Genomic DNA, 11,804 nt, shown 5'->3' on the forward strand with positions numbered 1-11,804 from the left:
ACGTTTACTCTTTAAGTGGTAAATGTATTTGAGAGCCACAGTTCTGTAACAACTACAAAACACCGATACTGGATTCAATTAAGATCAAGGAGTCAGAAATAACAGCCACTGGTGTTTGTCTCCACCTAGTGGGTGACAGCTGATGTCACATGGTGTAAAGTGACTATTTAAAGTCTAACAACAGTGATACGTTGTAAGCTCGATATTTATTCATTTTGACCTGTAGCTGTTCACATCTGACAGCAAACCGTTTGGTTTAGGTTTGGGTTAGGTGTTAGGGGAGGGGCTGCATGGGTCATTGTGTTTAAGTGTATGTGAACCAGTCTATGATCATCAATCAATCAATCAAATGTTATTTGTATAGCCCATATTCACAAATCACAATTTGTCTCATAGGGCTTTAACAAGGTGTGACATCCTCTGCCCTTAACCCTCAACAAGAGTAAGGACAAACTACAACAAAACCCTTTTAACAGGGTAAAAAGAAGGTAGAAACCTCAGAGAGAGCCACAGTGACCTCTACAGTCTGGGAGCCACCTGTAAGACGGAATGAAGTACGCGTCAATTCAAATATAAAAGGCATCATGTCAAATTGAAAAAGCAACACAAGACAACAGAAAAAAATGTATATCAAGAAATTAAAAGAGTTGGATAGAGAATACAGATAAATGAGAAATTAAAGATTGAAAGTAACAGGCAGAGGGAAACAGAAATGTCTTCAGCACTGATTTAAAAGAAGAGTTGTGGTGGACCTTCAGTTCTCCGGGAGCTTGTTTCAAAAATGTGGAGCATAACAACTGAACGCTGCCTCTCCAGGTTTAGTTTTGACTCTGGGAACAGAAAGCAGAACCTGTTCCAGACGACCTGAGGGGTCTGGATCGCTAATAACGTAGCAATAGATCAGAAATATATTGAGAGACCTGTGAACACTCCATTAAAGGGGACATAGCATGCAAATTCCACTTTGTTAGTGCTTCTACAGGTTAATGTGGGTATCTGGCATGTCTACCAACCCAAAAACTCTGGGGAAAAAACACTCGCGCGTTTTGTTATAGTTCCTCTAAGTCAGAAACGTCATGCTTGAGCGACTCGATTGAGCTTCCTGGGTTTTGTGTCGTAACAAGGAACTGGAAGTCTCCCTACATGGTCTTGGCGATTCTGCTTTCTCCGCTTGTTGTTGTACCTGTTGAATGTCGGGGTTCGGGGGTAAATGATGGTCTTCATAGCCCCCCCCCCCACCCCTCTCTTTCTCTCTCTGTCTGTCTGCTTGTGTGCTTGTAGTGGATGGGCAGAGGGGGACATTTAATTATGTGATTGGGAAAATTAAAACTCCAGGACAATAGAAGGGGAATACAAAGTATGGGATGCATATTTGATCATTTATATCATATAAAATATGTAATTTATATCGTTTAAAATCATGGGGGGAGAGGGGGGAGGGGGGAGCTGGCTCATTCGCATTTAAAGGAACAGGCACTCAAAACAGGTCGCTCTGTGGAGGGCTGTTTTATACAGGGTAAAAAGGGTGCTGTTTGAAATGATCCTTGTGGTATTTTGACCAAAGTATGTTACAGACATTTCATTAAGACCCCAAGGAACCATATCAACTTGTGGTAAAATGGGCATGCTATGTCCCCTTTAAGATAAATGCATGGATACGTTTTTCTAAATCCTGCTGAGATATAAGTCCTTTAATATAGAACAGAAAAGGACCTAAATGTTGCTGTGTTGACTCTTACCACTGGTGAATAAGGTGCTGTGTCTATGTGCACACCTGGATCTAGACACTGTAATAAATAGCCATGAATGACATACACTGAAGTTTGCATCTGTATTGAGTCAGACTGTATCCAACTCTGAAAACTAGCTTCAATTAGCATCAGCATAAATATGCGATGGTCAGGAGTGTCTGTGAATAAAGCTGCTGCCATCTGTGCCCAACAATGAACCTTCTTGCAAAGTCCCTCACATCCTCTCCTCTCGACATCTTGATACAAAGTCAGAATCACCTTGATCCACCATGTGATTCCCTTGGCTTTTAATATAATCCTGCTGTGCCTCATGATGTATAATACATCTTTAGAGCAGTAATCACTGTCTCCTCTGATTAAAAACCTTCACTGCACACATTTTACTTTCCTGTCGCGTGGGAGTCTGATCCACTGTCTGTGGTTGTGCATCTTTTGGTTCTTGTACAGTCATGTAGACAAGCACATACAGATTTACAATATTTTCACGATGCATCCTGAAATCTCAACAATCAAAACTATAATTTTCATATACTTACTAAAACACATTCCTCTGTGTGGAAATGGATTTTAATCGTTTTCAGCGTACTGTATGTTTTGGTCTTGTGACCATATCCCTGGAATATACCTGTTATATATCAAAATACATTTTTAATCTCATGATAAAATACACAATACTGACCATAGTTCAGAATTATGTGTCCATTCACTTGCACAGATGTGTACAGAAGGGAATTTGAATATAACTAAATTTTTGAGTTTGACGCAGTCATTTACACATTTCGTTTCGCTTTGCCATGGTTTATTCCAGAAGCATTAAATAAATCAGTCTCAGAGACATAAACCTGCCGTTAATTCACATATGAAGACCTGGAAAAGCGGTTTCTTGTTTTGTCAGCACACACAGACATAAGTAATGGGAATAATCTGAAAGATGATAGAATCACATTACATTTCTTCGTTTTGGGCTTTAATAAGAGATAAATCTCACAAATACTTACTTCTGTTATACAGATACAAACATATGTGAGGTCAACTGGTTGTGTACAGGTATCAAAGTCAATAAATGGTCATTTTTTGGTTGTTTACATTCATGTTTAATTTCATATTACATGTTTTGTATCTGTCTTAATATCTTAGGACGTTTACCATAACACGTTATCCTTTGGATCCAGTGTCCAGATCCATAAATAAATCACAAGTATTTATTGTAACTCAGGAATGTAGGTACACTGCATTTCCACTGGTTTATACACTTTAATGAGATCTATTACGAATGCAAATTTGCTCTGTGTCCTTAAGAAAATAATTCATAGAGTCAACATTTCATTAGACAAAGGAAATAAAACACCCGGGGAGGGTTAAGTCCAGAGAAGTGTTTCAGCTGTAAATGGGCTCTGGTAGGCTGGATGTCACATGTTCCTGTTCAACAGAGAGGTCAGCTGACTGCCAATGACACTCGATCAGAGCGTCATACAGCTCCTCACTGTGCTCCATGAACTTCCTGTTGGCCTCCACCACATCCAGCCCTGGACTGGGGTCTGCAACACAGGTGGATGGATGGTTACAAAGTGCAAAGGTTTGGCCAACCCTGCTTGTCTTTTGTTAAATTGTTGACATTAAAAGAAGAAAATACATTCCCTGCAGCAAAAAGGATTTCTTTCAATGTTAATTACTTGTTACTTTTAATTTCATGATAAAGGGGCCAAAGGAGCTTCGACATAGTACTGAGTTAAGGGTACTTTAATTAGGGTTCATACACATTTTATGACTTTTCATGCCTTATGGCCACATTTTCATGACCACACATTTCCTGAATCATTTGTGTATCCAGTAGCATTAAAAACTTTAGGTACCCCATGTCAAAATATTTGTGAATACTGAATTGCTGAGCAATCTGTTTCCTTCAGCTTCCAGTCTTTATGCTATTCTAGGCTAACCACCACAACCTCTCCAGCTCTGTATTTAACACTGATGAATATCCAGCTAAAATTCTCACGCTGTGGAATCAAGTGAATAGATGTAAACTATTCCTTTGAGTATTTATTTTAATAAAATAAATATTGTATTGTGGGGGCTGTTTGCTAAAAGGATTTCAGGTTATATAATCACTGTTTAAATGACATTGCTTTTCTACAAATTGTACCAAAGGAGGTATTCTTGAGTAGGCTGAATTATGCATTAAAACACTTGAAATTCTGGATTGACAATAAGGTAAAACAGTGAGGAATGGTCATGGGACTTGACAGACAACACCATCAGAAAACTAAGTAACTATGTAAATAATAAACAATAAACAGCAATCATTAGCAGCCCCCAATCCCGATACCAACCTTCAAGTCCATCATCCTCCTCAACAGCTTCACTCTCCTAAAAAAATGAATGAATAAATAAATGTTAGAATGACTCATGTCTGTTATTGATGACTAATGACCATATGTGTTAACAGAGAGAGCTCACCTGTGGTGGAGGATATTGTGTGTAATCATACTGCTGCTGATAGTTGTACCCATACCCTCCTCCAGTCTGATCATAGCCCCAGGGAGAGTAATAGCCAGTGTATGGCTGCTGCTGGTACTGGTTGTACTGGTCATAGTTGTTTCTGTAACCTGAGGTCGACTGCCATGATTTTTCTGAGTGTTGATTCTGCTGCTGCTGCTGTCGGTTCCTTAAACTCACAGAGGAGCAAGAGACACACAGATGAACTCCACCAAATAATTCTGCTTGTGCTCCAGGCACAGACTAATCCACTGGCTTGAAAAAAAAGTCGTGATGACTTGGAGAAGAACTCACTTGTTAGCAGCCAGGCTCAGTCTCAGAGGTTTACTACCCAGTCCCATAGCACCCTGGCACTCCTCTAACGCCCGCTTCTGCAGCCGCTCATCGGGGAACTGAACAAAGCCACAGCCCCTACAGGGAGACACAGACACAGGGTTATTACAGAGCTCCCCTGAAAACCACCAAAGTTTCAGTTGACCTCAAAAGAACATTATCTTATAGCATTGCAAATGCTGCTATGACTAATCACATTAAGAAATAATATTTCCGTGGCCAGTCAGCTGGAGCACAGAGCCTCAAGACACAAAGCTGTCCAAAAGCTTCCAGTCTGGACAGGATCTGCACCAATTACATCCAACAATATATAGTATAATATAAAGTAGGGCTGCACGATATATCGGAAATCTATCGTCATCGCGATATCAATGTGGTCTTCTCTCTCGATAATTATCCATGTCCTATTTCGCTCTGCAAAACGCTCTCGCCATCTCGCTCCACCTCCTCCAACTCTTTTACTGTATCTTCTATCCTGTTTGTCCTGGTCTCTCAATATGTACTCTCTCTCTCTCTCTCTCTCTCTCTCTCTCTCTCAATCTTTTATTAATGAATTAAATCTTTATTCAGAGCAGTGCATTCATCAGCAGCTCGCTCTTTTCCTCTCTCTCTCCCTTGCTCTCTCACCCACACACAGTGCGATCAGACATATTCAAGAGGGCAGAGAATAAAAAGAGATTCCATTATGTAGAGGACACTGACGAAGATGTCAAGAGAGCTTTTGCTAATAAGGGCCAATGCCATTAACGATGTGCTGAAAACAAATACATGTGATCTACGGTGTCCACTGTGGAGATTTCTGTGTAGTTGTGAACGCAGAGAATCTCCTGCTATGTTGTTCATGTGTGAAATGCAAACTCCTGACAAAGTCCAGACCCAAATGCACAGAAATCCTGCAGAGCTCCCGTCTGAGTAAGGTCCAGACTACTATCAAAGAGAAACTAAAAGTTCCAACAATGAGCAAGCACTTTTGAGTGTGGAGAGAAAAAACTATTAACAGGAAGAAACCTATAACAGAACCAGACTCAATGTGGGCAGCCATCCGCCTGGACTGGTGGGGGTGAGCAGAGAAAAATGGGGAGAGAGGAGAGGTGGGAGGAAAGAGAGAGGGGACATTGTGACATCATGACCTGTTAATACTCACTTAGAGTTGCCCATGCTGTCCAGCACTACTTTCCCACCCCTGCAGGTAGGGTAGCGGTTGTAAAAGAACTCATAAAGCATCCCATCATCCACCTCTGGAGTTAGATCTCCCACGAACAGAGAATACAGCTGACTGACAAGAGAACAAAACACAGGCTGAAATTACAGTCAACAATAATTATTACCTTCATTTAAATGGCACCTTTCAAAACACAGTTATAACGAGATTTACAGATGAAAAAATAAAGAATAAAATCAAAAGCATACATCTGAAACAAGATCCAGAAAAGGTGAGATTTTAGGCTGCGTCCACACTAATCCACAACTATATGTATGTCTCAGAAATAATCTCCATCCATACCAACACACCTGAAAATGCATTATCACATGATCATTAACATACACTGGGCATGTGTGTGCTGATGTAATCAGGTTGTCTAATCTGCAGTTGTTGCTTAGAGTCAGAAAATACTAAAGACGCAGAACAGCAATGGGATCTCTTTTCTTAAAGTGAAGATGAGGTGCTACTGTTGCTGACAGTAAGTGTTGTTTTGCCAGTAGTCAAATTGTGACTGATATGAACCAATCAGGAAGAAGAATGTGGGCATTTGACACATTGTTTCCAAATATCTCTGCTCGTCCAGACTAAAACACAAACCCAGAGATATCAAACTAAAATGGGGCCAGCAGAGTTTCCAAAAGCTTTGGGGGGGCTTGAAAACTAAGGAGTAGTGTGAATGCCAGGAATAAATGTGGCTGAAGTGATGGTTTTTAAAAAAAAACATATTAGTGTGGACGTAGCCTTAATAGACGTTGAAACTGCTTCTCTAGTTGGACTCACCCACTGTCTTGTTTCCCAAAGTTGGCTCTGTTTAACTTGAATCTTGTGGGCTGTAAGAGAGAGAGAGAGATGCAAGTTCCCATAAGTGTCTCCATCAACCAGGATAAGAAAAAATAACACAACTACTGTGGATGAAAAATGCTCTTCATACCGGATTGGCTCCTGGTAAAGCTTTTCCATTGATTTTGCGGAGACACCTCTCAGCTGTGGCCTCATCCGTCATCTCCACAAAACAGTATCCCAGGGCACCCCTGGATGACAAACCACTTAAAAATCAGAATAAAATAACTGTAAAATGGACAGGTGCTTGTAGATAACATTCTCACCCCGTCATCTTGTTTCGTAAGATCCGCACATTGACCACCTGCTCCCCCATCGTGGAAAAGGCTCGGATGATAAACTTCTCGTCCATGTAGGAGTCCAGCTACAGCGCAACAGAAAAACATACTGAAACCAAGAGCTCAGCGATCATTCAGTAAAGACAGAGGCTAGCAGAGAACTGATAGAAACATCAGTTTGAGATCATTTTCACGTGTGTGAAAACTATTTTATATAGTAAAAATCTACAGTATAAGGATGATATCCATTAAAAATGTATGTTGGACTATCAAAACAAAGTTCTCACAAATCTAACAGGGGGTCTGAAACAGTCTTGAGGTTTGTCCAAGCTGTTCTTGTCCAGGTTTAACAAATCTAAATATGTTTGATTTTCACCTAGTCTGCAAAGACCTGGATAGAGAAAAAGGAGTAAAATCACACTTTCCCCAGGTGTCACATAGAATAAATATAATACAGATCTAATTCATCTTGTTGACAGATACAAGCCCAGAGAGGGTTGATGCAGAGTTGCTCAATGCGTCCGATGGACACAAAAGGTTTTCCACTGTTTCACTGAACGTTTCCTTTGACCTAGTCTTACCCTGGTGTAGGTTCTAATAGACTTTAGTAACTGCCTCCCTGTAGGACAAGCTCTCCTGCCGCATTGGAGGAGGTGAACTGAGGATGCTCGCTTTGCTAAATGCCTTCACACGTGTTACTTCACTATTGTGTTCACCAAACAAGCAGGATTCACCAGCAGTCTGTAAGACACTGTATACTGACAAACACGACGCAGCTACGGTGCTTATCTGCTACAGGAACAACGCGCAGGGCTAATGCTTACGCAGCTAACAAGGCTAACATTAAACGAAATATCGCAACAAAAGAATGTGAACAACTCACGTTCCCCATCCATAGCGTGCTCATGGTGCTGGTGAAGATGTGACGACTACAACGTGAATTTAAAGTGAACCTCAGACTGTGATTCACGCTGAAACTTCTACGATGCTCATAATAATGCTAGCTAACCAGAGCGTGAAGCTACACCAACACTTCTTCTTTGGGTTAGCGCGTATGAGTGCGTCTTCTTCTGCTTATTTACGGCTTTATTGGCGGTGGGCAAACAACGATTTGGTGCATTACCGCCACCAGCTGGTACGGAGTGTGAATATTTATTCAATTAGGTTACACAATTATCTAAATTATATTTGTAATTCTAAGATAATGAAACAGTATTCGATCACAATTTCTTTTTTGAGTTGTTTTGTAAGATATCTCTTAAATCAAAACTTACTTAAATCTTGCCAAGGTTTACAATTAGCTGCATTCTTTCTTGCTCATATTTCAGCCAGTGGACTATGACAGGATGAACTGTTTCTTCTTACCCACAATAATCACATTTAAACCTCTGCTTTACTGAAGCTGACTGACACATCAGTGGAGCTATTTTTGAGAGCTTTACTCTCTAGGAAATATGACAACCTTTCTGTTACCATTCACTCTATGGTGTTGCATAAACGGGAAGTTAAGGCAATAGCCCTATAGCTGGAAGGATCTGAGGGTTATTTTGTAGGTTTTAGAACAGGTACCATTATTGCTTGTTTCCACACTGGAAGTTGTCCAGTATCCCAAACCCGGTTAAACAGGCGTAATACTATGATCAGTGTATACACTAATAATTGCTTTCCTTAGCTCAAACAATATTGAAAAGCAGGTCTAAAGGATATCCTGATAGTTCTCTTTTCTGTAAAATCTTGGGATTCTTTATTAAGGTTCTGTTGCTTTAATGATTGGCCTCCTGTGTAAGATTATCTGAACTATGAACTTTCCTACATGTCCGAATGTTCTGCCTTTTCTAAGTGGTTGACAGACATTTTGTCCCCACTATTCATCACTGGTATTTCATAATTTCTTCTGATCCCCCCCCATTTTCCTGATCATTCCAGAGACATCTGACAGCTCTACTACTCTTGAAGAAGGTCTCTTCCAATAGGAAGAACCTCTCTTCCAACACTACTACAGTATTGCATCCAAAATGTGCGTTTTTGTATTCTTATTGTTTTCCTTATTACTTCCTGGGCCCTATTGTACTGGATCAGAGCATCCTGAGAATTCACTTTTTTAAAAGTTGTCTAAATGCTTTATTCACGTCTTTTATGGCTTTCTGACATTTGCTATTCCACCAGGGCACACTCTTTGTACGGCTAGCTCCTGCGCTCTTAGGGATCTTTTCCTTATTTAACAAATTGTCTATTTTACTCCTGTTAATTCTGATCCTTTGGAAAGCATCCCAATCAGCATCTCCCAACTTCCATCTAGGAATTTTCTTTCTCTTTCCATGACTAACATTGACTTTAGTCAATACAGGGTAGTGATTGCTATATTCTTTTTCACACTCCATGTGCTTACATCTGTTATTGAAATTGATACAAATGTTAGGTCAAGGGATGATTCCGTGTTTTCCCTGATATCATATCGGTTCTTTCCCGACTATTAATTCACACCAAACCGTGATCATCCATAAATTCTTCTGCAACTAAACCATTTGTATCTGGGCTATTGCTCCCTCATAACAAATTATGTGAATTGAAATCCCCACACCATATTACACTGTCTTGCAATGATCCTCATCCCCAATATCCTGTAATATATTTTGATCTAGTTTCCCACAGGGATTATAATAATTTATATACACAATTGCTTCATGATCTGTCCATGTAAGTAGCTTTATACCTCATTCCATTTTGTATGAATGTTGCAACTCCTCCGCATTTACCAGATTACCTATCTCTTTTAATTGCAGTAAATCCCTTTATAATGAAATTTAACAGTGCTTTTAACCCAGTTTCCTGAATACAAAGTACATTAGGTTTCTCTCCCAAACTGTCAATATACTTTTGAAACTCTTGGCCATTTGCTCATGGCCAAGTTTCTTGCATTCCACTGAAGTATAATTAATAGGATTAAGAGGATCTAGCGCATGTCTCCGAGGATTGTGACTCTTCGTTAAAAATTTCAAACTATTTCCCATTGCAGCCCTTTTACATCAAGGTATTTCTCAGCTGATTTGACAATTATTTTGATTCTCTCATTTTAGCTTTTCTTCTGTGCGGAGCACTTCACTATCTTCACCATAAAGAGCAGAAAATCACTCTTATTCACTATCACAGTTTCCTCCTTCAACCTATCACATCTGTTTTCTTGTCTCTTTGTCCCTACTATCCTTTTGAATTGATACCTGTGTGTCTCCTGAAACCTTCTTTACTGGCTCTGCATAGCTGATTCTCTGGCCAACCTTGACCCACTGGACCTCCACTGTTTTCTTACTGACCTCACACCGGTGATAAGCAGAGCTGTGTTCCCCTCCACAATTGCAACATTTCAGCATTCCCCTCAGCACATTTGTCATACCCATGGTCTCCTCCACATCTACCACACCTTTGCTTTCCCTTGCACACTGCAGCCACATGACCAAATTGCTGACATTTAAAGCATCTGAGGGGTGGAGGGATATATGGTCTAACATAATAACACATACACTATATCCAATGAAAATATTTTCTAGGAGTCTTTCCTCATTAAAGGTGATCATAACTGAGAGACTATCACTTTAAATCACATTTCTATTTGCTTTCAGACGTTTGACCTTACTCACTTTATCATTTGTTACATTTCACTTCATCTGCTGATACGTTTACCAGAATTCCTGTCACAACTCCTCTGACCAATTTCCTGCTAATAAAACATTGCACTTTTTTGCCATCTATATTATTCATCCTGATTGCTCTCCCTTGTTGTCCTCCATCCTTACATATAATCAGCAATTATCCGCTTTTCAATATCTTGGCACTCCAGTGTTGCCAACTGCCTTCCGTCCGCTAGCTCGCTGCGGGAACTCCAACAACCCTTTGACAGCTTCCGCCGCCCTTAGGTTCTGAACATCCCCCCCTCTACTGTTTGTTCTGAAAGGTCCCATTAACTGTCATGTATATTTGTTTATAGTCCAATACTAGACAGATATTCCACAAGTATCCTCATTTTGGTCCAGTTGTTCAGGTTGAGTAAAGTCTCTCTCATAATATTAAGGATTCCAGAAAGATATTATATGTTGATCTAATGTGTAAAACAGATATCGAAATAAGTCACAGAAGTCAATGAATTCACTCTATTGAAAAGCTATGTTGTCAGGGACCGAGTGAATGAGACATAAATATAAACCAAACCATCATATGCTGTGAGGCATTCAAAACATAAACTTTTAGTCAAAAACACATTTTGTGGTAAACACCAGATTAACAACCAATATAATGTTCATAATAAAAATGTATTTTACATCATCATCATCCAATCCAGGGTGATAATTACTTTCCTTCAAAGTTTTAAAAGGTTAAACAATCACAGAAAGAGGTCAGACCCTCAGTAACTACTGATCCAATTTATTTTGATTTTGTGTGGTAAAGTAAAAAAAATGAACGCATGTATTTAGTTTTTTTACATGTGCGTTTTTCCACTGAAAATTGAGTAAGAATTTGTCCGTGGTTTTAGATATATGCAAATGGAGAAAATATCACTATCTAGGTCCACCTGACAACTCACAGATCATTGGAGCTTCGTGTGAAAGACTTGAGCTGGCTATTATTAGAGTCTATTATTGCTAGTCAACCTTAAGTCTTTACACCGGAGTGGAAAACACACTATACGACCACACTGTTCTCTAGCTTTGTGCTCTGCTTTTTGCTCATCTCGCTTTTTATTACCTGCCCAGGATCATCCAGTCATTTCTGAATATGAGCCATGCTCAGCCTCTTTCTGTTTGGACTTCTATTGGGAATCTCGGCCTCAGAAACCAACTTCTCTACTTGAACCTGAACCTAATAATCAGCCTGCTTGTTCACATTCAACTCCTCTTCCTTTAGTTATTT

The 11,804-nt window shown here is 39.8% G+C and overlaps 1 protein-coding gene across 3 annotated transcripts; it reads right to left on the bottom strand.

Annotated features, from left to right (window-relative positions):
- Positions 1–2,701: 2,701 nt before the first annotated feature.
- On the bottom strand, positions 2,702–7,974 carry LOC118125168 (tRNA selenocysteine 1-associated protein 1). Of its 3 annotated transcripts, none has more exons than XM_035183553.2 (9): positions 7,786–7,974; positions 6,891–6,988; positions 6,716–6,815; positions 6,565–6,614; positions 5,725–5,856; positions 4,542–4,658; positions 4,209–4,422; positions 4,082–4,118; positions 2,702–3,289 (listed from the first exon to the last, which is right to left on the bottom strand). In XM_035183553.2, the coding sequence occupies exons 1-9, from the start codon at positions 7,807–7,809 to the stop codon at positions 3,129–3,131; spliced, it is 933 nt and encodes a 310-aa protein (XP_035039444.1). In that variant the 5' UTR covers positions 7,810–7,974; the 3' UTR covers positions 2,702–3,128. The 3 variants fall into 3 exon arrangements, with proteins under 3 accessions (XP_035039444.1, XP_035039442.1, XP_035039441.1); XM_035183551.2 differs by having other exon boundaries at positions 4,209–4,416; positions 6,716–6,830; XM_035183550.2 differs by having other exon boundaries at positions 6,716–6,830.
- Between the last annotated feature and the right edge of the window lie 3,830 nt (positions 7,975–11,804).

This window comes from Hippoglossus stenolepis, chromosome 17 (assembly GCF_022539355.2).
Source record: "Hippoglossus stenolepis isolate QCI-W04-F060 chromosome 17, HSTE1.2, whole genome shotgun sequence".
NCBI lineage: Eukaryota > Metazoa > Chordata > Actinopteri > Pleuronectiformes > Pleuronectidae > Hippoglossus > Hippoglossus stenolepis.

What these genes read in the sequence shown, in the direction of transcription:
- LOC118125168 (XM_035183550.2), bottom strand. Translation starts at nt 7,809, where the DNA reads ATGAGCACGCTATGGATGGGGAAC. An exon ending in TTACGAAACAAGATGACGGG is followed by an intron (nt 6,831 to 6,890) that starts GTGAGAATGTTA and finishes CTGATTTTTAAG; the next exon opens with TGGTTTGTCATCCAGGGGTG. An exon ending in GACAGCATGGGCAACTCTAA is followed by an intron (nt 4,659 to 5,724) that starts GTGAGTATTAAC and finishes GTCTCCCTGTAG; the next exon opens with GGGCTGTGGCTTTGTTCAGT.